Here is a 25,071-nt window from a genome sequence, read left to right as displayed (position 1 = left end):
AAGTTATAAGTGGATTTTGTTTGAAATATGCTGCAGGTTTTTCTACAAGTTGTGTGGCCTATTAGATCAGCCAGCAACTCAGTAACTGCAGTTACAAGTTCTTCTTGTTTTTCTTATAACCGATATATAAAGCATTTGTATTCTTTAATGATGAATAAAGCCTTTTCTCACAACATATAAATCCTTGATAAATAGTGATTTATTAAAATGTAATACTATAATATACTACACACTATTGTTACTTGAAGAATGACATATATCAGCAGTATACCCACCAATATTTGTAAGTATTACAACATAAGTCTAGAAAAGAAGGCTATATCCAAAAGCCCTCTGAACATTCCACCAGTCAGTTTGTATCAGGCCTCTAACTTGACCAACACTAAAATCATGACAGGTCTATCATTTGTTCCTTCACTATGCCCCCTTACTATTTTTAGAATACCCAACCCCTCATCCTTTGTCACAAGCTACAATGTAAGGATTTCCTTAGACTGAGGTAATAACCTCACACTCCCCCACAGACTGGCTACTACACAGATCATTCATTCAAACAATACAAACAGGAACATGGACTTGGAATGCCCAGGATCAAGGCATGGATGATAAATGTTAGGTGCTTTTATGACATACCAGTGATCCACACAGCGGTTTTCTTTGACGTGTCTTCCTCCTACAGGAAAAAGCCAAGGTATCCAAAGTCCATGTTCATGTTGAAAGGTCAAGGAAACAAATATATTGTATACCAAGCCCTTAAGGATCAATCAAGGTAAGGCCATATAGATTTAGTAACCTGTTTTTGGTCAACCACAGTTAACAAATGAAAAAGGGAAAATGTTTTGTGGTATTTTAAGGGGCTTTAAATGGTCAAAGGATTGAAGGAACAGGGAAAATCCCTGCAGGAACTTAACTGCTGTATTAGTGGGATAATTCTAGGCACAATCTGAAAGATCAGTGGAATAAAAATCCTAATCTTAAACATTAGTTCTGTTTGGCTAACAAATGAAATGCTTTTTTTTTTTTTAAAATCAAGAATTCTTTCTTATAAGGCTGTATTTGATTCATAAGTCAAATGCAGACAGACATAAACAAAAGACCAACTGGGCCATCTGCATGTTACAATACAGCTGCTTAACTGCCTGTTGCTCTGTGTTTTTTTGATTTGTACACACCAGAGCTTCAATAAATATTTAAATTTTTTGCAAACTAGATGCTTTCAATGTTCATTATACTGTTTAACTGGTGTCCATTAACATTTTTGTATTTTAAATAGGCAATAACAAGGTTCTTTCAGCTCCAATTTGATGACAGAGCACATTCTCAGAGAACACAATTTTAAACATAAAGGACTCTAATTTGATCGTCTTACACAGAGAGAATCAGCATGATCTGGATTTGTAATGTTACCCTGTGAGAGAACAGTGTGACAATAAAGGCTGCCCTCATTGGAAACGGGTAACCACCTCTTAGAGGTGAATGAAATGATTTGGATTAAGATAACATCACTAAAAAGCCAAATCCATGTATAAAGCAGCTTGCAGATTAGAGTGTGGGCTATTGACAGAGCAGACAAAAAAATGTGCATCCCTTTGTCTCCATCTCCATTTTCTTTTAGCACCAATCTGATCATGTGATCATGACAATAAAACCAGTTTACTGTGTTGCCACCCTCACCCAGAAAATACTGCCTCATCTGACTGCAGGATCTGTGATGGCCTGATACTACACTGTACTGTGATGCTTGTATATTTACCTGTAAGTGCAGGTTCACAGCGTGTTTCACAGACATACAGAAATCCAACTAACTTTACCCTGGGAAGATGACAGTAATTATATGGCTTCTGAAGGAATCAGTGACAACGTTACTACTACTGTTTTTTCTGTTGGATACAAGACATTTTAGTTTCGGTGAGAAGTCATTTTATTTACATGTAAATTCATTTGTAGCCCACATTGAAAGCAACAAGCGTTGGACCATAACAGACCTGACTGACGTTGTGTCAGCTAACTAAGCTAGATAACACCTGTTGATATGCTGCTACATTACATAAATGATCAGCTTTGCAGAACATGGGTATATGTAATCATTTGATGGGTCATTCGTTAGCTAAGTGGCAATAGTAATTTGGCTTACTCATTAAATAATGTGAGGTTTTTGAAAGGAAAAAAAGCTGTTATGAGATATGCACCTAAAAATAAGGAAGTGTCACTATTAGCACAGCATTGGTATGTCAGTGAATAAAAGGCCTATGCTGTTTGATCAGAAGTGGGAAAAGGAAGGCAGATTGAGGGTCATTTGCATTTATGGGGAATAATGAACATTATGCAACATATATTATTCCCTCAGTCATAATGTATGTGACCCAATGCATGATCGTGTTGGACAAATAAATTTGCCAAAACAATGGCAAACTCATTTGCTATGACATGGTACATTGTCAATAAAGATAATACAAAATTGTAAAACAATTAAAGATTTACAGCTGTACTTGTCATAAAAGTATCTGTATTTACCAAATTTGCACATTAATCAATAGGTGGTATAAGTGTGGCAGTCTAATGTCAGTTACTTGTGGAGCCAGCAGTGGTATATCAGTGTTAAAAGGCGTGTACCATTAGGAAATGGTATATGTTGGTGGAAAACAAGTTGCATACCACTGAAACCTTGTGATCACAGCACTCCTTAAATATTGACCAGTGTTGACATATGCAACACACAAATTCAAAGTTACAGAAACTCTCATTCTCCCTCTCATAATACATTTACATGCACAAACACACACTCTGGGCAAAAGTTACCGGTTTTGGCAGAACTAGCCAAAGTCAAATCTTAACCAAAGCCAACCAGTGCACGTTACCGGGAGAATATAGCTGAGGTTCAGACACTGTGATGTTTACTTTCGAACCTGGCTAGTCCGGGTACAAAAACATGAGAGACACATCTTGTCCCATCAAGAACACAGGTCCAAACAAGCACCCTTATTGACTGTCAGGTCCACAAAGTCCTACAGTCCAGGCATTGCAGTACTGTTGCTCCTGCCCAATTTGTTTGACTTCCATAAATTCCCATAAAAAACACCACTGGAAGAACAGCAGCTCTGCTCCTACACACTGTAGTAGAGGGTAATGTTATTTCTTCCTTGACAAGCCTGAAACAAAACACTTCATTGCTTCCACAGTGACTCAGATGTGACGGGCTATGACTAAACTAATCCAGTATTTCCTAAATGTATCCAAGTTCCAAGTTCCATACTTGAAAGTAGTATCAAATATTTTGTGAATACTTTCAGCGTTGAGTATGCTAATGATTCTTCTTCCCATACGCCTGCAAGTTAGCTTAAGTAAATGGTGGGGGTTAACAGATAAGGGGAGATTGACCATTTTGCATGTTTTACTGTTTACAGTTGAGAGCACATACCTGGATGACATAACATCCTTGTAAATCAAATATATTACAATGTCAGCAATCTAAGAGTAAGCAGAAAATAGTGCATGCCACAGCTATCAGACAAGTTAGTTGTATTCATGTACTGACTTTGATATCTTATAAACTGGACTGAAGTGGAAGTTCCACAGCACAGGTGACTAACTAATGTATGTTCCCATTATAATTAAATGACCATTAGAGAAATAAGTGCTTGTTGTGTAATAATTAGGCAACAAATGAAACTAATGTCATAAATAAATATATTAAAACAGAAATAACAGGCAGTATGCAGAAGCTGGAGCTGAGGCTGACTTGAGCTGACAACTACCTGAAGGCAGGATGTGTTTCTGTGTTACTTGTTTGCACACACTCCTGCTAAGCGAAGGAGTCTTGAACGAGTGCATGTCAGTCACCACTCCTACTGTCTCTCTACTCTCTGGACTCTCTGTCCGTGTAAACCAACACTCAACAGAAGTGAAGAGTGCCATGTGTTCTTTTTTTAAAATTTTACTCTCTCATAACTATAGCCTTTCAGTTCAGTGTACACTGTAGAGCCTGAGCGTGGAGACGAGTCTGAAAGTAGCCTCTAGGACAGTGTAGTTGAGGGCCATGATTTGGACATGACCAAACGAAGTAAAAGGCAGGGTGCGGTGAAAAAGACAGAAAAATCTTCAGGATCCTAACAGCATGAGATTGCTTGGTCTTGGTCTGACAGTCTGGCAGTTCAGGCAGTCTCACTCATCATCAGCAAACTGGGAGCAAGAGTGAAAGATCAACAGTTACTGGTAAATAATGTATTACCTTTGGGCATCTCTGTAGCTTAGTCGTATTTGAAAGTAGACAACACAATGTCATGTAAGAATATGTCAAGCGAAACGATTAAAATGGTATTTTTAACATGACATTTTGGAGTCAGTTGCTTATAAAAAATAATGCAAGAGTTTCTTTTCCACATCAGTAATATTGCCCCAAAAATTCAACAAACAAAAAGAGAAAGCAGAGGGCGAAATGGCCATTTCTACACCAACAAGAGCAAAAATAGATCTGAGTTATTATTAACAAACTATACTGACATACCACTTACAGCTGGGTCCAAAAGTCTAGGACCCATACACAAAGATACAAAACTGATACTTAAGGTAAAAGATATTAAATCAATTCAACAATGAAAGGAAGAAAGATGTTATGATCTTACCTCAGTGATGCATCTGTCTTACAGACTTAGCTCTAATCAACAGACTGACAGAATAGGCCATTTGAGAAATTCTGGTCTGCTATCAGTGGATGCAGTGACCTGAACTAGCATTTCACTAGTCTTAGCTAATCTTTCCTCTTATAAATTAAGCCCCTGCACCAATGAGGAATGGGGAATTTGTTGGTGGCTGAACTGTGTAAGAGCCTTGTGATTCTCTGAGTCAGGCAGAGACCAGACAAACAGGAAAAGATGAGGTGAGGTCACTGATATTGTACAAACGCTGGCAATGCAGCACACGCATAACAAGAAATAAGACTAAATGTTGTGTGTTTAGAAACGCGTCCTTGCATCAATGTGACATTTGTGGACCTCTGACTTTTTCCACTTACTGACCTAACAGGAAGGGCTGTCTACAACTGCTCATGAACATAAACTTTCATTCAACAGCTGGAATGAATAGACTACTATGAATATACACATACACAAACAGAGAAGCTCATACATTCATCAAGTGGGTGGTACCTAAGTGTAAAAGCTTGTGAACTTACAAGCACACAACAGAGCACACAGCCAAAACTCCTACTCAGCCTTAAACCTGGCTACATCGGGAAAAGGCAGAGAGTGTCATGTGCTGCAATAATGGTTTGTCATCATAGAACGACATTGCTCAGCTGTTGTGTACGACCACCAGCCCAGTGTACTGTTTGATGTGACCTGCAGGACCTTCCCGTTCACACTGAAACAAACAATGCTGAGTCAATACAGCTTGATGATTCGGGAATGATCCCGCCTGCAATCTGAAACAACGCCAAACGACCTAAACTGCCTGCCAAATATTGAGAAGGGTTGTTTTTTCTGTCACACTTTTTTCTGCAACTTCAAATTCACTTATGAGGGAAGCAGAGCTGAGAGGGTTTGTCAATTAATTTCTCAATTGTTGGTAAGACTAAAGACATAACGTTGAACTTTGGGAAAATGCAATGGCCGTGTTTTACTTTATTTCTGACATTCTGTAGAGCAAACTTTTAAATTGATGCGTCAAGAAAATAATCTGAACATTAGTTGTAGCCCTTGAAAGAATGACACAACAAGAATGACTACAAAAGAGAGAGGGAGGGGGATCTACTTGAGAAGAGGTGGACACATTAAGTCCTGTCATGTGTAAAGGTTTGAGCTGCTCCATATAATCACTCAGAAATCTCAGTAATGCCACAGAGTAGCAGGATTGGTTGGTGAGTAAGAGGCCCTTAGAAAAACACAAAGACACTGCATGTATAACGGAGGCAGATTTGTAAATATTCTGGCATTTTTGAAGATATATATAGACAAAAAGACAAAGGGTTGCAGCTTTTTCTGGAGGACAGGATGTCGACTGAGAGGGCAAGAGATGTGGAGGACAGAATGTGAAGGAGATAGAAGAGAATACGAGGAGGAGGAAGGATGGGGAGGAGACAGATAGACTAGCCTACTTTAACTCCTCTAACTGCTCCCAAGCAGGATGAGGGGTCACATCATGCAGGCACAGAGGTGGTGAAAAAAACAGCGATAAAGAAACTTTAAATGGTGCCCGCCGGATGAGATGATGTTTATGACATCCACCCGCAGAATATCTCACATTTTAACATGCAGAAACGATGCCTCAGTAAGGAAAGACAGAAAAACAGGGGGGAGACTATGCACAAGAGAAGGAATGTAAAGGAGAGCCAAATGCTAGCAAAAACAGTTTGACCTTAAAATAACTGTTCGAGTCATCTGACCTGTTGGAATTATCTTATCATGAAGAGAAAAAAAAAAAACTATATTTGGACGATCAAGAAATCTTTTACACACTGCATTCAGATCTATGGTTTTCTTCAGTATCTAATAAAGTGCTTGTTCAGTTGCGATAACCTGCTGTTGCTGCAACTGAGGATACACACATTAAATCTATATTTAGTCAACATGCCTCTTTCCAAGATCACAGAGGTTACAGTCCACTAACATAACTGCTGTGTTCATCTAACCCTTTTTTATGATTTCCTCCAAGATCCTGAGTTTGATGTCATGAGTGTGAGTGTGAGTGTGAGTGAGTGTGTGTGTGTGTGTGTGTGTGTGGTCACGTTGAGTATCAAAGAGCCTACAAACTAATCTTGGTTTATGTTGTGAAACCTGCAAATACTTGACCATACATTACTGAGGAAATGCTTTTCAAGAAGTACTTTGACCACAGGTGGCAATATCTGTGAGCAAGACCGGTAAGGCTAGCTTAACAAGAATATGACTGTGAGTTTGTTTAAGTTAATAAGTCAGTGATGTAGCTGGTGAACTACAGTATATAACATACTGGGGGTGGGCACAAGAACATGACAAGCTTTACAATCCAATGCAATCCAATGCATTAAGCCTGCTTATGTGATGCTAGAATTGTTTAAATTTAATTGAGAACATGTCAAGGTGTTGATTAAACTCTATGGAATTTTAAAGGTAGGCAATATGTGGTGTTGTTGCATTAGATGAATCAGTTCATTGTTTGAGATATTTGAATAAAAGTTGAAAACTGAATAAAAAAATGTACACAGAAACAGAGAAAGAGAGAAAGTTTAGCAGCTTCTTCTTTCTGTGAGGCTGCAGCACTGATCACTGAGCCACCGTGTCGCCCTCAAAGGAGAGGAGGGGAGGGGGGAGAAGGGGAGGGGGGAAGATGTGGACTGGAGAGTTAGGGAAGAAGGCTGGGGGCAGAGGGTTAGGAGGTTAGGGTGGGTAAGGAGAGAAGAGACAGAGAGAGCAGGAAGAAAAAGAAGAGACGTCACAACGCAATCGGTACCCCCCTAGTTCATCTAAAGAGCTGGATGAATCGTCTGATTTATTTGGCTTTTTCTAAACCTCCTTCATCTGATGTTCTAGATTAATTAATCTGCCCATCTGTTCATCCCTACATTTTTCACTCTCTTCGTCCTTGTCATCCAGAGCCTGCATCGCGACCATGAGAGACTCCATGAGGCAGGACTTTCCTTTATGCCACTGGAGCCTTTCCTTGTCCAGGTTTTCCTGCACCTGGATCAACGCTGCCTTAAGAGTGAAGGTTACCTGCATTTGTTCTGCCAGGAGAAGGGACCTGTCCTGCTCCCACTGGCAATGCAACTTTTCCAGTTTGTGTTCAGCCTGGGCCAGTGCAATTTTGACTTTGGAGGTTTCCTTAATCTCTGTTGCAAGGTAGTAGTGTCCAGTCTGACCTCAGAATTGTCTCTGCAGACTGTGCAGGTTGTGGTTTTTCCCTCTCTGCTGGTTCTGCAGATGGCTGTTTTCCAACAGTCCTGTCCCTTTCAATAACAAGTTCTTGAGACTTGTCTTCTATGTTGAGGACTTCGACATACATGTTCTTATGTGTTTTATCATTCTTTACTCCACTAGTGTCTGTACTGAGAAGAATTCTGCTGTATGTTAATTTCAGTTGTGACGACAGAGTTGAGATCAAACCCACAGGAAGAATTGATATTCATTTCTTCCTAGAATATGATGTTACAGATGTCATAGATTCTATTTTATTACAATTTATTTCTTATTAACTATTATACAAGTGCAGTGCCAACAAGTGACAAAAAGTACAGCTGTCAAGAAAACCAAGGGACAGACAGAAAGAAAGAAAGAAAGAAAGAAAGACATTTTCTCATTTATTAGTATGATATTTACTGTTTATATTACTTTTTCCACCTACACTACAGTAACCCAGGGGCTATAGTATTGGATTGCAATTAATCTCTTTGACATTGGACTACGAGCTGCAGCCTGTAATATAAAAGTGTCATACATGATTTTTGTCAGCCTTTGTATCACTAATTATATTAAAACTTCTCACTATCACCTATCACGGAGCTGTGATATATTCAGACTGTCATAACGGTCGATAAACTACCCGGTAACTGTTCGCTATTCACCTTACCAGTTTGGTACGATCACTATAAATGTCCATAAAAAACAGTTTTAACATCAACAACGGAAGCGTTACCGCATGTCCCACACCGTGAAGGATTAACTGTGAGCAGCAGATTAGCTAACCTACCTAGCGGTCCACAGACAGGCTCAACAGGTGGCTAGTCTGACAGGTAACGTAAGCAGCTCATTTAAGCTACCTGGGTTCATTCATCGTGCCCGGGAGCAGATAAAAGCTAACACCGACGAGTTTATCCTAGCTGGGTGAGTCTTAATTGTTAAAAAACGGCAAGAACACCTGTTGAGCAGCGTTAAAGTCGGCTGCCATTGATGTCATGTCATTGCTAACCTGTTACCTTAGCCTCAGGTTAGCTTACTTTTCAGCTACACGACAGTCCGAGTCGCACTGGTGTTAAAAGTAAATTAGATGTTATGTCGCCTCAATGACAGTTCAAGTGATACAAGGCGAGTTACCCGAGCAGGGTGAAAAGTATCGACGTAAAGTGACAGAAAATAGTGTAGCGACATCTTACCTGTTGAGCTGACTGTCACCGGGAGCTCCTGTGCAGTTCTGAGGCTGTGAAACTGAATCAGCTGCGGTCCCCTGCTCCTGCTCCAGGCAGCCCTCAGGGGGAATGCTTCACCATAACAACCGGACCTGCGCCCTCTTCTCCCACAGGACAGGCTCCACCAGAGGGCGACAAAGGCCGCAGCCTGTGGTGCAGGTCTGCGGCCTTTTCAGTTTACTTTAAAACTGTCCACTGAGTCCACTAAACTGATATGTAAGTAGTTAAATAAAAAAGTAAAGACAAAACAACTTCAGTTCTTATAGACTAGAACAATATACAACCGTTGGAGTGAAATGTAATGATAATGCTTGCTTATACAACTTGGTTTTAACAGCTTTTAAAAATTTTGGACAGTCATTCATCTGATCTGATATTGAGTGGGAGTTTGTCCCATATTGTTTGAGCTAATATAGTAAAAGCATAGCAAGCTAATATAGTGTAAAAGCAGCCTTTCTTCTGAAGTCGAATGTAAAGGGTGAGTATGCATGCAAAAGTGTTTGTTTGTATGTACAACTACATGTGTGCTGGAGTTCATCACATCTGTAATATATGTGGTTTGACAGATATGAATATGCTGTCAGGGTGTCATGGTTCTTCTCTCTCATGACAATACACTCGACACAAGCCTGACCACATGTTCCTTTCACATCCTCATGATTCACTATCAATTTAAAAGAGCCAACCAATGAAACAGGTAAACAGTTTTTAACCTTGATTGTCTGACTGGTTGCTTAATCAAAAGGCGCTCCCTGCAGCATCACAGTTACTGAACCCTGTGATCTGCTGACCATAGATCAGCAGATCAACTGACAAACCAACATGGCAGTGATGCTCTGCAGAGATACAACAAGGGCACAGCCTGGGATCATGAGCTTCTGTTACCATCTCAGGTCCTCAGGATAAAATACCATGGAATACTTTTATAATATTTCAAAAATAGAAACATTTACATTGAATGCAATTTCTTTTAAATCCTTTAAGACTCTTAAGACTCACATTTTTAATTGTGCTTTTATGTAGTCTGTCTCCTGCTCTTTATTTATTCTTACTGCAAGTTTTTTTTTAAATTCTTTTGATTTTGAATGGATTAAATATATGTACTGTATACAGAATGATGTCAAGCGCTTGTATTGTATGCACTATTGCATTGTACATATGAAAGGTGCAACACAAATAAAGTAGTAGTAGTAGTGTTAAATGTCACCATGTGATTTCAAACAAATGAGCATAGAAAACAATACTCAGCTTTTAAAACTGAATGTTTGTCACTGTTCAGGAGAACAAAAGTGTCACAAGAGCATCATATTAATGATAAGAAAATAAACCAGCTTTGATAAAAGGTCAGCATAACAAAGCATATTCACACTTTCCTCTGATGGTATCAAGCTGTCGTCCAATTTGTGCATATATTTTTGGTTTTATGAGCCCAAATTGATAGATCTCCATCTTGAGAATGGAGGAATTTCATTTGTGGTGCAAATGACATTTGAAAAATTCACCTTCGACTTTGCAGGAAACAGTTTCTATTGCAACCAGGACACCATTTCTGAAAAGAGACTGCTGTTGTTTTTCTTTTTAAATTTTACTTCTCAATGCTGTAAGAGCCTTCATTACAACGGGGTTTGGAGTTGAAACCTCAGCGATGGATATCTCAAAATCTGCATGACTAGATTCCACTATAGGTGTAAGCAAAAATGTGGGGTTTTTTTTTTCATAATTTCAGTGAAACAGCACGTAAAGCTGTACAATAGAGCCTTGTACAGTGTGGAAGAAGCAGAAACATCTGCCGGGCATCTTAAATTCAGACTAATTTTGTTTGACAAAAGTTCAAGAACTTCTGATGTAGGTCCTGAATACCCTGAATAAGTCTTCTGATGTATATCACAATACAGTACTTCATAATCCTGCATGTGACTCTGCCCAGATGGAAATAAGCTTCTAGCTATATTTGGTGCAATGAATGTATTGTTCAATCATCAAATAATAAAAGAAAAAAAAATAAGAAAAAGGCAATCTTGCCATAATGAGGGAGTGACACTTTCTCTGTCACAGAAAAACTAAACCTTTCTCCATCTTAGTTTCAGGATGCATCCCAGCACAGCTTAAGGGGGATTTGTCCAGACACAATCAGCCTTATGTGAACAGCCTTGTCCCGGATAGTATCCTATTCATTTGGTATTCCATTCTTCTCATGCATGACTCACTAATCCAGGCAAAACCTATTAAACAGCACTCCAGCAGACAGGAAGAGATAGATTGACAGTTTGTATTTAAATCAGCGTGTTTGGCACTGAGCAGCTCACTATGAGAAGTCATGTAAATTAGGATCTAAACATTGTGCATGATGGGTGAGGGGTTTGCCTGCACATGTTTACATGTCCAGTTCACTAAGAGAAAGACAAACTCTCACAGACAACAAAATGCATCATTCATTTTTGAAGAGATAATGGTCTCCAAGTGACTGATCCCTGAAGAGCTGTTGCATCTATTATTTGCTTCTCACTGAATTCTCAGTGAAACCACTAGAGGGGGACAAACTATGTGACTATGCGCGTGTGTAGCAACCGGAGAAGAACCTCACTCATGCAATTGTTTGCAGGTGAAGGAGTTTTGCTGCTCACCATGTTAGGAAAGCCATCTGACCTGCAAAACAAGCTCAAACGCTTCAATCACTGCAAAAGTTGCAAAAGCTGCAAATTCACGTGGTAAGTTTTTTCACAAAGGGGAATTATTTCTGAAAACGATACCAGGGTTTCGATGAGGTGAAATCCATTTTTCAGGTACAGCATGCAAATGTGGGTTAAATGCCATGCTTAATGTTATGGATGAAGCAACGTCGTAATTGAGCCGTGCAGTCTTAGTTTTTCTGTCTTTCTGGTGACTAATCTCGGTACAATCACTTGAATCAGGAAAGTTGTGTTTCTTTATCTTATCAGATGTAATATATCCACAGGTGGAATAAAAACGCTGAATAAATAAACAGTTAAAAAAAACAACAACTTTTAGAGGTCATTGTAAGATTTAGCCGTGTGGTATTACAGGTTGTTGATTCTCAGATCGAGTAAAGTGGTTTTTGTTTGAGAGATACTTCGAGGCAGTTTCTAACAGTTGGGGAAAACATGATTGCTCCTGTTTTAAGGTGTGAATGTCCGACCCAACTACAACACTTTGCAGCTTGTAAGCGCCAGAAAAACCCACAAATGGTGTTGAATAGCCCCTGTATTTCGTCACATGCTAAGCAGCTTCTTCGGGAAGGAGCAGTCTCCAGCTCGCCAGTGGGGTTCCTTCTAATCCAACTTGTTTTCACTGTCTTGCTGGGAAGCAAGGGTTTGCACATTAGCACTGCGTTAACATGAACAAAGGACATACATTCCCGAAACTTTAGTCTTTCAACGTTGAATGCCGTCCTGCAAAGTCCCGGGGTGACCCCACTGTGCGCACAACACCCCCAGAATGTTGCGCGCTCTCAGAGCTCCACAATAATGCCTCTTTTATTATTTACTCTGCATCTGATGACCAGCTCCAATTTGTAAACTATTCTCAAAATAGAAAAGCCCTTTTTGAGTTGCTGACACATGCATGGCTTGGTCTCCGGAATAAGGTTAACCTGCCAAATTTGATACTGATACTTTGAATTTGTCACAATTCAAAAGAAATTCCACGAATTCTGATCATTTATTTGATGTAGCCTGTTTAGAGCAATGATTCCTCAATTACTGCAGTTGACAACTTCTTATCTTTCAGTGTTTGTATATTAGCCGTTCCTTATGTATATTGCTCGCCAAAAATTGTTGATTGCATGTAAGCTTCAGTCGAAATTACTCCTCTCTCTTCTAGCCCACCCCATCCCCCACGAGTTATACCTTTCGCCTCTGAGCCCGAAGTGTCACTCTCGACAAGAAAGTCTTCAGTATTATTTGATACTAATTTTTTATGGAGATATTAAGACTAAGATTGAGATTGATCTCAGTGTCTGAGATGTCTCAAAAATAAACTTTATATGAAATGTATTGACTTATCCATCACTTACATTAAGCTTTTGTGCGTAAATCTTTTAAACACTGTTTCCAAAGCAAAGTCGGAATCTACGTTCTAAGTGGCATGTTGATATTATCTTAAGGGTTATTTACAGGTTTACTGTCTTCCTCTCTCTCTCTCCCCTCCTTGTACACTGACCCTGCCCAGTCCCCCCCTCATCCCCGGGGCGATCAGTCATTCAGCTCCCAGATAACGCGTCATTCTCTCCTCGATTACGCAGCGGGATTTACATGAAACTGTTAATTGTTTGCTCTTCAAATAGAGTCAGCTTGGAGCCAGCAGTCTGCCAGAAGTTAAGGACCGGCTCTTTGACCTCCCTCCCCCTCTCCGCGCTCCTGTCCGAACGTGCGGGCCGATCTTCCCCCTGGCTGATCAGCATGACAAAGCACTGGCCGGAGCAGAGCCTCTTGGCACCACCCGCTCTGTCCCACATCGGAGAACTCCACGACCATCAACTTGACTTCCACAGAAATGCGCAGCAGAGTTTTCCTACCAGCGGTGTAACGCGGAACTCTCCAGCCCAACATTGGTCTCACCATCCGGCTCAGATGGTTCCCCAGCACCCGCCGCGCTCGGAGAAGCCCGCAGCGCGCCCCGAACATCTCACCAGTGCCACAGCCTTTATGGATAAAACAATATCACCGGGCTCATCATACCCGAATGCTCCAGATGCCCACTTCAAGCAGGAAACTATTGCCCGGGACTCTTGGAACACCGAAAGGAAGAAGAGTAGGAGCAGCGATGGGAAGAAAAAGAATTATCAGCGGTATCCAAAACCACCGTACTCATATCTTGCTATGATCGCTATGGTCATCCAAAGGTCTCCAGAGAAGAAACTGACATTATCTGAGGTAATTACGAAAACACATCGTTCGTGTTTGTAAGTGCACGTAGTGCTTTAGGCACGAGGCTGCTTTTGAACTCACTTTATTTCCACAATATTCTGTTGAGGAAAATCACTCAGTTACAAAATATGTAACCTGCAGTTTGTTTACCAGGAAAGGTCTTTCCTATATTCCCATATTTTTTTTCTTCTTTTTAATTGTATTGTCAGTGCATGGACGGATTGCTGTTTTACAGTTTATTAAGTGACACAAACCAGTCACCTCTTGGTGACACTTGAGTGACCACCATCCCTACCATTCTTGGTTTGCTTTGATAAGGTTGGACTGCAGTGAAACCAGACACTGATCTGTAACAGGAAAGTGATAAGATACAATACATGGTAAAATCAGGTTTCACTTGGCCTTTAAGCTCTGTGTATTCACATCTATTCTTCATGCTTATGTAATTTTAATTCTTATGTTCAAGTGTAAACATCTGCAACATTCCAGTGTACAGCACTGAACGTACTCAAGTACTGTAACTTTAACTTTTAAGCCCCAGTAGATCTATGTAAAGTCATCAGTCATCAAATCAGTGTATGTTTAGTTAAGAATGTGCTTTAATTAGGTGCAAATATACTAAAATTCTCTGTCGAGAAGCTTCGTCTTTGATGCTTGTGTCGGACCACACAGTCATGCTGATATTTTTTGTTTTATTTCTAGATCCTCAAGGAGATCAGTACCCTCTTCCCATTTTTCAAAGGAAACTACAAGGGCTGGCGGGATTCCGTGCGACACAACCTCTCCTCTTATGACTGCTTTGTTAAGGTTTGTATGTTGAAAATGTATAAAAAAAACTTGTGTCAGATCGGCCTTGAGGGAAATATTGCTAGAAGTTTATATTATTATACAGCTAATGTAGATGAAAGTTAGAATATGGAGTTATTGTGATGGTTAATTGTGAAACTAGTCAGTACTGCCTGGCTGGCTTGTAAAGCACTCATCTCACTGTCCATCCTCCCTCCACCTGTAGGTGTTGAAGGACCCAGGTAAGCCTCAGGGCAAAGGTAACTTCTGGGCAGTGGAGCTGAGCCGTGTTCCTCTGGAGCTCCTTAAGAGGCAGAACACGGCTGTGTCGCGCCAGGACGAGACAATCTTTGCCCAGGATCTGGCCCCCTACATCCTACAGGGACACAAGCCAGAATCTGAACCGACCTCTGACCCTGTGACCTCCCTCCCTCCCATGCGCTCTGGAAATCCCTCCCCACCACAGGAGGACTTGTTCCGACCTAAGCTGGACTCGTCCTTTGCCATCGACTCCCTGCTACACAGCCTGCGACCCACCAGTGCCTCCGGGGATATGGATGTGACTACCAGGGACTGCTGGGGTGAGGTGGTGCACCCTCGGCCCTCTCCTCCTCCACGACCACGCTACGCATCCTCTGCCCGCAGTGCCTCTGCCAGCTCTGCCAGCCCAGCCTCCACCTCTTCCTCCTCCTCTGATGAAGAATGGAAAGGAGTGTCCCTGTCTGGGAAGCGTGTTCCTCCAGATGGTGAAGCCGGGTCAGACGGATATGAGGACTACAGGCCACCGCTGCACAAATCAGCCAGACGGGAGACTGTTACACCTCCATGGGAGCTCCCTACATCCTACGCCAAATATGCTCCCCCCAATGCTGTGGCCCCACCCAGCATGCGGTTCAACGGAGGTCCTCTAATGCCGCTGCATGGTGGGCTTCCCCTTTATGGCTATGGTAGCTCTCCTGTTGCACCTGGTCACTTCCTAGGTCATGCATATTGGCCCATCCTCCCCAGCGGGCGAGTTTCAGTCCAAGCCCCTCCCCTCATCATGGACCTGGACAACATGTTGCAGTCTGTGCCTCCAAATAAGAGTGTGTTTGATGTCCTAGTACCAGCCAATCAGAACCCTCACTCACATCATCAACCACCTAGTCAGTACACCCTGCAGAATGGACCTTCCCTAAACAGGTACCCTCAGTACTGACAGACTCTAAATTACCACCACTCAACCTGAGCTCCAGTGCCGCTCAAACATGCACGGATGTTAAACCACTATGATGCAGGGGGTGAGGTTTTAATCAAGAGCCACAAAGGAACCGCAGGTCTGCAGCAGCTCTTCCTAAACTGAGTCTCAATCATTGCCTCCAGCTCAAGCGAAGTTGCCTGTCTATGAGTAATATGCAAAGGGCGCTACACTGCCGTCATTGCTATTGGTGGATTCATGTTTTTAGCAAGAAGAAAAGCCAATCTTTTACTTTTTTTCCAAGCGCAGTATTTTTTAAAGAAATACCTTCCTTCGGTGGAGTATTACATGCTTTCATTAGGAGCAAAACTACCTCAAACAGCTATACAACAAAACCTATCTACCTCAGTCTTTCAGTTAAATAGAGTGTGTATTACTACAAGGTCTTTGCACTGCCAATGTTATTTGCACTGTTTTTTTTTTTATTGGCATGAATTTGCTTTCTTACATGAATTGCTTTTGAATGTTGTCTACCTATTGTGACTGCTGAATGTATTGTTGGATTTTTTTCTTGGATTTTACAGTCATGTGAAATACTAATGATGGGCTGGAATGTAGATGGTACATGCAGTAAATTTGAGTCTCAAATTGTCAAATACAGTGAAAAACATTGTTTCTTTGTCAGGGTTTCTGAGTTTGTTTGTTCAGATGTTTAATTATACAGGATAAGTCATTTACTGTAATGTTTTCCTGTCTTAAATTTCAGTGAGTCTGGACTGTTTGAATTGGTTCTGTGCAGCTACAATAGCATATTAACCTGATAGACAGTGGCCCTATAATCAGCTTTTTCATGTTGGTGTTTACTGATTGTGAATTTGACAGATTTAGCATAGAAGTGGGGTCAATTTTAGATTCTAATCAATCTGTAAAAACGCTGCATGTCCTCAAGACTATTACTGCGCAACTACCAGCATCTACCTCAAACTGGGACGTGTCTCCTGTGGACTTTGCACTGCCGGATATTTTTGCACTATTTTATTGTCATCACTATCATCTTCCAAAGGAAATTGCTTCTAAATGTCTGCCTACCTTGACAGGTGAATGTTTTTGTTAGTTTCTTGCCATTGTCCTGTGGTCTTGTTAAGGCTTTGTACAGTTCTGAGCTGAAGAGAAAGGTCAGCTCAGAGGTTTAAGTATCAAAAGAATGTCATGGAGTTTAACAGGGTATGTAATAAAATGCTGTTTATTTTAACTGTGCTGCTCAGTGTTCTATATAGCAATAAGTAAACTGAAACTGCACAATCATTTTAAACAACTTACTCTTTTGATTATGTGCATGTTGGTTTCTACTTTATCATTTCATTTATGTCACTTAGTTTTAGCACATCTGGTTTATTTGCTGGAACCTCTTTGTCTTTAAAGCTGGACTGTGGTGGTTCTGCACAGTTCAGCTAACATGCTTGATGTTTCCAGAAATCTATACATAGTGAATAGTCCAATATTTAGAGTTTGACCATTTTCACAGGAGAGCATAGATGCTATATCAAGGAAACTGACATAACTTTTTATTTTTAGTTCCACAAATGAATACTGAATACTTTTGAAGTTCAGGGTGGCATCTCTCCCCTTGGTAAATATGAAGCTTTATATTCTCATGGCAGCTACTTAGAGGGAGAGTTGTAGCAGCAGCATCAGAGGAGCGAAGAGGTCATTGCATTTCAAACCCCCCTGAGTACTTTTAATTGTTTTAACTCAAGAAACAAATGAGAAATTTACAACTTAATGTAAAAACATCTGTATAGACTGCCATCTGCCATTATCTTTGCACTGTGGTCCTTTGGTGTCTAAAATGTAGAGAAACACTGGTAAAAGTATCAGTACCATGCTGTATAAATGACTCTTTCACAAGTAAATGTCCTCAAAATGTTAAACAAACAATCATAAGAACTACAAGTACAATGTACAACAGGCTACCTCATTGTATGGTTAACTAGACTTTGAATACCAGTGTTTTTGTACTTTTTCATTTTTTTCTTTTATATCTACTTATCAGTTCAATGTTTCCTCCACAATTTACCCATTTTCCTGTTGCAGGAGCCATTAGGTGATCTATGACTCTACTGGTCATGTACTTGGACTAATGACATGCAGTCCAACAAAATATTATATGGTTGCATTTTTATTTCCAGATTGGCTGAGATGAGTGTTGTTCCTTTGTTTGAATGTGGACTTCTCTCTTGATTCATACTTGTTTTCTGTTTACAGAGAGTTTCACACTGTCCCATAACAAGAACACAGATTCTCAAGCTGATCATTAGTCAGTGTATAAAGTGGAAAGACAGATCGTTCCAGGCAGCAGCAGGGTGTGAGTCCCAAATCCTTTCAGTATGATAGATTGTTTTACCACAGGAATTGTGATCCATAAACAAGGAAACTATCTTTGATCCACAGTCCATGGTATCTGCATTGGAGTTTTCAACACACACACACACACACACACACACACACACACACACAGCTGATTTACATCAACAGTCCAGCAGCCATCAGCCTCCTGCTGCTTCCACTGCTGTGGCCACTACCCCTTTATCAGCTGCCTACGCATGCCTGCACTCCCTCACCGTCCTTGTTTCTCCGCTCCCTGATCATTCCTGAGACGGGAGGAAGGGACACCATGTCTCCATCCCTCAAGCACACACAACCATTCTGGGTTTTATCTCAACACTCCCTCTCATGAATTTACATGTATGACACTTCTTTCAACTGTAAGAAGTGAGTGACCAAAAACCCATGTGCATTGTATGTGTTGTTGTTTTTTTCAAACACTTGGAGGCAGCAGAGTGTTAATTGAACTATTTGTACAGCCTTCCTGCTTCTTTTACAAACTGCATACACAAATCTGAATGAGTCAAATCAATGTTCATTAACAATTTCACCAAACAACCCTTTAACTAAGAATTAAATTGATGACACAGAGCCCTCCCAAGAATGACTTTACATAAATAATATGGTATGGAGAAAAATCACAACTGCTACATAATAATTTTCACAATATGTCTTGATAAATCTTTATATATATAGCATTACATTTATAAACTCTTTCCAACAGATTGCCCCTGTCCTACACAAGAAATGTGTAACTACTGTTTTCATTGAAAGACATGATTTGGAAAAAGAGGACAATCTCATTAGTAGAAATGGGGTTTATTTGTCTTTTCTGATGAAATAGCCTAATAGAAGAACATCCAAGTTGTGGTGTTAGATAAGTGGCTGTTCTAGTTAAAACAGGTTTACTTTAGCTTACATACTTAAACCATAATTAATTTAATAACTGGAAAACATTTCAGTAGGCAAAAATATAATGGCAAATTTGGAGTCGGAATAAAATACTGGTTGTTGTAAACATACCTTGTAATATGTATTATCAAAATGGGACTACTAAACATGCCCAGAGTCACTATAATAAAAACATCTAATTAACAAGTGGAATGTTTTAACTGAGCAACACTTTTTATGCATCGATCAACAGAAATGTTTTTGATGCCATGTATAGTTTGTTGTAGACAGCTTTAAAGGAGCTATTTGGGAGTTTTACTATTGCTACATAGCCAGCATTAGCATTAACAGCTGTTTACTTACCAGTCTTTGGAGCAGCTTCAGCCATTGTTGTGTATACAAGAGGTTATAATACGCCCTCTGAGCAGCGCAACTTCTTCAGGACAGACTAAACGCCACAGTACCTCGGTATTGGAAAACGACGAGACAGTCCAACTGGGCTAGGTCTGGCTGGTTAGCACACTAACGTCAGTACAAGGAAATAAGTAATAAAAGTTTCCACTGCTGGGGACAACTCTTGGCAAGTAAAGAATGAAGTTTGCTGCTGAACATTTCCTCTAGACTGTTAAGTAAACAACTGTAAATGCTAATGTTGGCTATGTAGCAATAGAACAACTTAACAAATAGCTCCTTTGCCTGAGCTGTTGGAATTCAAACACTTTGCCTACTAATGTAAGTACAACCATTGTGTTAGAATATTTTTCATAAATCCTGAAAATATAGGCCTATGACATTTCTGAATGACATTATGTACGTCTATGAAATTATTTGTTAGCACACAGATACTGCAAGAGTGTGACCGAAAAACATTCTTGTCCTAGTGGTGTTGACTAAGATGGTGACAGCTGTTAGCTAGCTGCTAGCCTACATCTAGGTTATTTTTTCACAGTATGATGATGAGAGTGTTGCTACCACAGTTTTCCTTGCTCCTTTAAAATAATCTTTTCATCTTTATCAAAGATCCTCACTTTACTTTTCCATCTTTCATTGTGCTTGTGTTCCTATAATTTCCCCATCTGTTTACCTCCTCTCCTATGGCTTCTCTGTTAACTCTCTTGCTTTCTTATTTCTTCTCACACTCCCTCTTGTGCCATTCGGTATTCAAATACACTGCCCCTCTCAAGGAAAGTCTCATTCAAGCGCCTGCGCTTGGTCTGAGGTCTGTTTGCTTCCTCTTCTCCTCCATATCCTCCTCCTCCAGGGGTGTAGAGGCAGAACATGTCCTGTAGGGGGAGACAGACAAGGAGAAGAAATAACTCACTTTTCAGTAACTGAAAAATATTTCAAGTTTCTCTGTCAGCACTGGTGGGTGACTTCCATTTGCTAACACTCTTAATAAACAATAATTTTTTTTTTTAAGTTTATTTTCATATTTGTACTCCTTTAACATTTTCATGCAAAACAACAAAATTAGTTTTCTTGTATTTGGAATACGCAGAGCTATTACTGTTATTCTGATAATGTTTGTTTTCACATCTTACCCCGGGCTGGAGGCTGACACTGGTTTTGGCTCCTAGGTTGAGGACTCTGCCATCTGCCCTGTTGAGCAGGTTCAGCCCTGCTGCTCCGTCCCCACCCCCTGGCGAATAGACAAGTGAGTGAGTTTACATAGTAAAAGAAAGAGACTGCTAGCTATGAGGAAAAATGCAAAACCATGTCAAAGACCAATAAATAACCTAGCTTCATTTAGTGAGAAAAAAAAAAAGGCTGAGAGTTTACCCTGGAGGCCGTACGGGGAAGTGGATCGTCTCTCTGTCAGTACAGACAGAACCACCTCGTTCCTGAACAAAAGTTTCCGGATCACACCATCTCCACCGCAGTATTTCCCTGCACCTCCTGAGCCGGGCCGCAGAGAGAACTGTTCTAAAATCACTGGATACCTGAACAATAAACATACAGGAGCCAATGTACAAAGCAAAAATATCAATAAAACATTACCATTGGACACAACAAATTCACACTTTCAATTTCTTTAACTCAAACTTGAACTCATGTCCCACCTCTTCTCGAGAATCTCGGGGTCAGTGATGCGAGTGTTAGTCATGTGACTGTGAACTCCACTCCGCCCATTCCAGCCTGGCCCCGCCCCTGCTCCCCCAGCAACAGTCTCATAGTAACCGATGTTCTCACTGCCAAATGAAATGTTGTTCATGCAGCCCTGATGGAAAGAAGAATGACAATATAAAGAAATTTAAGCTGGATAATAAGAATATCTCCCCCAAGACACATGAAAAATAAACATATACTGTATACTGAACTACCTTAAATGTGCAAACATTTTTTATGGACAAATCCAGCCTTTTTTACCTGTGAGGCGGCACACACTTCAAACGCCCTGAATATGACGTCGACCACTCTCTGGGATGTGAGGACATTTCCTCCAACCACAGCTGCATTCTGGGAAGGCTGGAGGATTGAGCCAGGGGGGATGATGACTTTAATCGGTGTGAGACAACCCTGGACATGAAAAAGGAAACAGATGATGAAAATGATATGAAGAGTGGTTAGATGGAACTGAATATTATTTTTTAAGCAATTGAATTCATTTTTTTTTAGGTGAATGATGAATTACTACACAGACAGAGAAAGTGTTAGGGAAGTGTTAAGAAACAGATTATTAAAATTATGAATTTTAAACTTGTTTCATTACAGCAGAGGAAAAAAATCACTGATTTTGCTGTGCAGTATCTGGTAAGTAGTAGGTATCTGGTTCTGACTTTGACCATGACTGTCTCAAAGCAGCCTGTCTGAGCATGCCTGTCAAAAAAAACAAAACACACACGCACGCAGACACACACACACACACAACTAGGGATGGAGTTCGACAGCATTTTATTGAATCTGAATCCAGTTCTGATTCTGTTTATTGAGTCAGAATCCTTTCAACTCCCTCATCAAATCTTTGTAAGATTTTTGTCTGGTGGGGAATGGAGACATTTTTTGGTTAAAAAACGTGTAGTGTTTTCACTTGTGTAACAAATGATTTAGCTTCCCCATTCATGTTGACATCACAGTTGGGTATTTTATTTGTAATTTTTGTCATTTGTAATTACCAAGCAAAATATTTTTCTGTCCTGAAGGACTGTACAGCTTTCACCACATATTTTATTACTGCTCTGTGGCATTCATCAAACCTGTCCTGACTCATTTTTTCATTTCCTGCGTTTGCTCCTCACTGGGGGGGCTTGTGAAGACGATTAGGTAAAAACAACACAGTGAAAATAATATGAATTCATTCACATTACATATTGCATTTCGCAGTTGTTTCACTGACACTGGAACCTATAAGCTGGTACACAATGTTTGTTTACAACAGTGTAGCTGAGTTACCATATGGTTCTGTAGGTCATCAGTGTCATTTTTTTCTTTGCTAATGCCTGTGGTGTAAGAGAGAGAGAGAGAGAGAGAGAAAATGGGGACGAATGGGTTTGGTGGTCACGGAGCTTCACAGATCCAGGTCTTTTACCAACTCGCAACTGGACGGAACCTGCTCATCCCTACAGACAACCAAACCTCAACATTGACTTGGATCCACCCAATGTTTTCCTAGGATAAAACATCTTTACCTGATTAAGGGGGATGTCCTGTCCGACCATGCAGCGCAGGCAGTAGATGAGGGCAGAGAGAGTGATGGCCCGTGGAGCATTGCAGTTCCCCCACACCTCAGTCCCAGTCCCTGTGAAGTCGAACACCGCACTGCCCTGTAATAAAGGAGGATTTTAAGTTTATTTGCATATTCACACTCAGTAATGATCTGATTTCTTCCTAATGCAAGTTTGTAATGTTTTTCAAGTTGATCTACACATTGTGTGAGATAAAATCAGAATTATCCTGAGGAGATCCCCCCTGCTCACCTCTTCTTCATTAATCCTGACCCGCAGTCTGATTGGTGTCCCATCATCCATGAAATCCTCTGACTCCACCTCCAAGGAGCCAGTCTGTTGCCGTCGACGATGTGCAAAGTCTCTCAGCATGTCCCTAACTGCCAGCTCTGCATTACTCTGAAACATTAACACAAATGGCTGTAGTAGTACAACACGCAGTACTTAATACTTTTCAGTATAACAATATTTTTTGTTTTTCTTTTACACTATTTCACAAGGAGCCACACCTACCTGAATGTACCCCATGTAGGCCTGGACCACAGCCAGTCCGTAGCTGTCAATCAACTCCCCCACCAGCTGGCTGCCTCTCTGATTGGCTGCCACTTGAGCCCGCAGATCTGACAGGTTGTCATGGAGATTACGAGTCCCAGAGCAGTCTGGGTACTGGGCCGGAGCCATGAGAGCTTCAGTTACAGCTGATATGGGGAAGGAAGGAAAAGCCGAGGGAGGAATGCAATGGGGGAAAAGAGGGACAAGGAGAAAAGCATGATGGGAACAAAGAGTAAAGAAAATGATGAATGTCACATAAGTTGACAGTTAACATTCAGTCCCATTATTTTTGTTATATTGCTTGGCTGTAATATGCAAAGTGACTGGTTTAGCATGGTCTCTGTTAAATCCATTGTATATTTACAAAGAAATACTTCTTCTAAGCCAAGTAATTTGAACAGGAAGCAAGGATTCTTTATCTTGACTTGACAAGAAGATACAGCTCTGCATTATGTCCACTGCTTCCTTTCATCAGCCTCTCACATTCATTCTAAGTTCATCTCCTCATCTCTCACCCTCTTCCTGGAAGACCCCACCAGTGACAAGTTTGAAGGAAGTGAACACAGCGCCCTCCTGCTGAAGGGAGGTGGAATGGGGGGGCATGGAGCCTGGAGTGATGCCTCCAATGTCAGCATGGTGCCCTCTGCTGGCTACAAAGAACACTGGACCGCTCACCCCTTTTCTAAACACCTGGGGTGAGAAGAGATAGAAAGAAGTTAGTGAGAAAGAGATATGAAAAGAAAAGAGAGGTAGGTAAGAAAAAGGAAAACAATGATACTGAGGAGAGCAAAGACGCAGAGAGAAAACAAGACAAACTGACAGGTGTGATGACTGTGAGATCTGGCAGGTGGCTGCCCCCAGCACACGGGTGGTTACTCAGAATGACATCCCCTTCTCTCAGCTTGTTGCCCAGTGATCTGATCTGCACAGAGAAAAAGCAGGAAAGAACTTTACTTTATGCCACTGTGCCTTAATGGACTGTGTTGCTTCAGCAGCACGACTGCACTCAAAAACATACACAGCGAACCACCCCTTACCTGGTACTGGACGGTCTCTTGCATGGCACCCAGGTGGACAGGGATGTGAGGTGCGTTGGACACCAGACCGCCGTCTGGTCCGAACACAGCACAGGAGAAGTCGAGACGTTCCTTGATGTTGGTGGAGATGGAGGTTCTTTGGAGAACTCGGCCCATCTGCTCTGTAGTGGAAGATAGATGGAACAAACGTGAACAAGTAAATAGGAAATTAACACTGAACATGACCGAGGCTTCACAGATCCCTTTTTAACTCTAGTTTCTCGCTAACAATTTTTCACTTCGTCATCATTCTCTCCTTTCCACCCTTTCTCTCTGTTGGTATACCTGCTATGCTCATGAAGCGGTGGGAGAAGATGGAGAGCTGCACAGTGTTTAGCTCGGTGCCGAGGGCACAGTGAGGGTCAGAGCCCACAGTCATGCAAACATCGCCCCCCTCTGTAAGACGAGCCTCACAGCATGGCTCCACCAGGATGGTGCTGATAGAGGAAGGAGCAGGAAAAACTTTATACATTTATGCAAGCACAGACGTTCAGGCAGGGTAAATACAGGCACTATTGCCATTTGAAACACTTTAAAGACCAAGTTCACATCAAACCCA

At 41.0% G+C, this 25,071-nt stretch overlaps 2 protein-coding genes across 2 annotated transcripts in view; one reads left to right on the top strand and one right to left on the bottom strand.

The window, feature by feature from the left end:
* The window catches only part of oplah (5-oxoprolinase, ATP-hydrolysing), a 34,814-nt gene that overhangs the window by 1,289 nt on the left and 8,454 nt on the right, over nucleotides 1-25,071 (bottom strand). The window contains exons 17-28 of the mRNA XM_022766238.1: nucleotides 24,798-24,949; nucleotides 24,474-24,634; nucleotides 24,257-24,358; nucleotides 23,952-24,126; nucleotides 23,398-23,582; nucleotides 23,137-23,283; nucleotides 22,849-22,983; nucleotides 21,590-21,739; nucleotides 21,283-21,440; nucleotides 21,002-21,162; nucleotides 20,764-20,861; nucleotides 19,586-20,505 (exon numbers count right to left, since the gene is read on the bottom strand). Of these exons, the coding sequence (XP_022621959.1) occupies nucleotides 20,356-20,505; nucleotides 20,764-20,861; nucleotides 21,002-21,162; nucleotides 21,283-21,440; nucleotides 21,590-21,739; nucleotides 22,849-22,983; nucleotides 23,137-23,283; nucleotides 23,398-23,582; nucleotides 23,952-24,126; nucleotides 24,257-24,358; nucleotides 24,474-24,634; nucleotides 24,798-24,949 (1,774 nt within the window). The 3' untranslated portion in view covers nucleotides 19,586-20,355. The remainder of the gene's footprint in view (nucleotides 1-19,585; nucleotides 20,506-20,763; nucleotides 20,862-21,001; nucleotides 21,163-21,282; nucleotides 21,441-21,589; nucleotides 21,740-22,848; nucleotides 22,984-23,136; nucleotides 23,284-23,397; nucleotides 23,583-23,951; nucleotides 24,127-24,256; nucleotides 24,359-24,473; nucleotides 24,635-24,797; nucleotides 24,950-25,071) is intronic.
* Nucleotides 13,516-15,967, top strand: foxh1 (forkhead box H1). The gene is made up of 3 exons (XM_022766241.1): nucleotides 13,516-13,989; nucleotides 14,686-14,790; nucleotides 14,996-15,967. The coding sequence occupies exons 1-3, from the start codon at nucleotides 13,516-13,518 to the stop codon at nucleotides 15,965-15,967; spliced, it is 1,551 nt and encodes a 516-aa protein (XP_022621962.1).

Source organism: Seriola dumerili, unplaced genomic scaffold, assembly GCF_002260705.1.
Source record: "Seriola dumerili isolate Sdu_G_001 unplaced genomic scaffold, Sdu_1.0 BDQW01000822.1, whole genome shotgun sequence".
Classification (NCBI taxonomy): Eukaryota; Metazoa; Chordata; class Actinopteri; order Carangiformes; family Carangidae; genus Seriola; species Seriola dumerili.
This window is presented reverse-complemented; position numbering and strand designations above follow the sequence as displayed.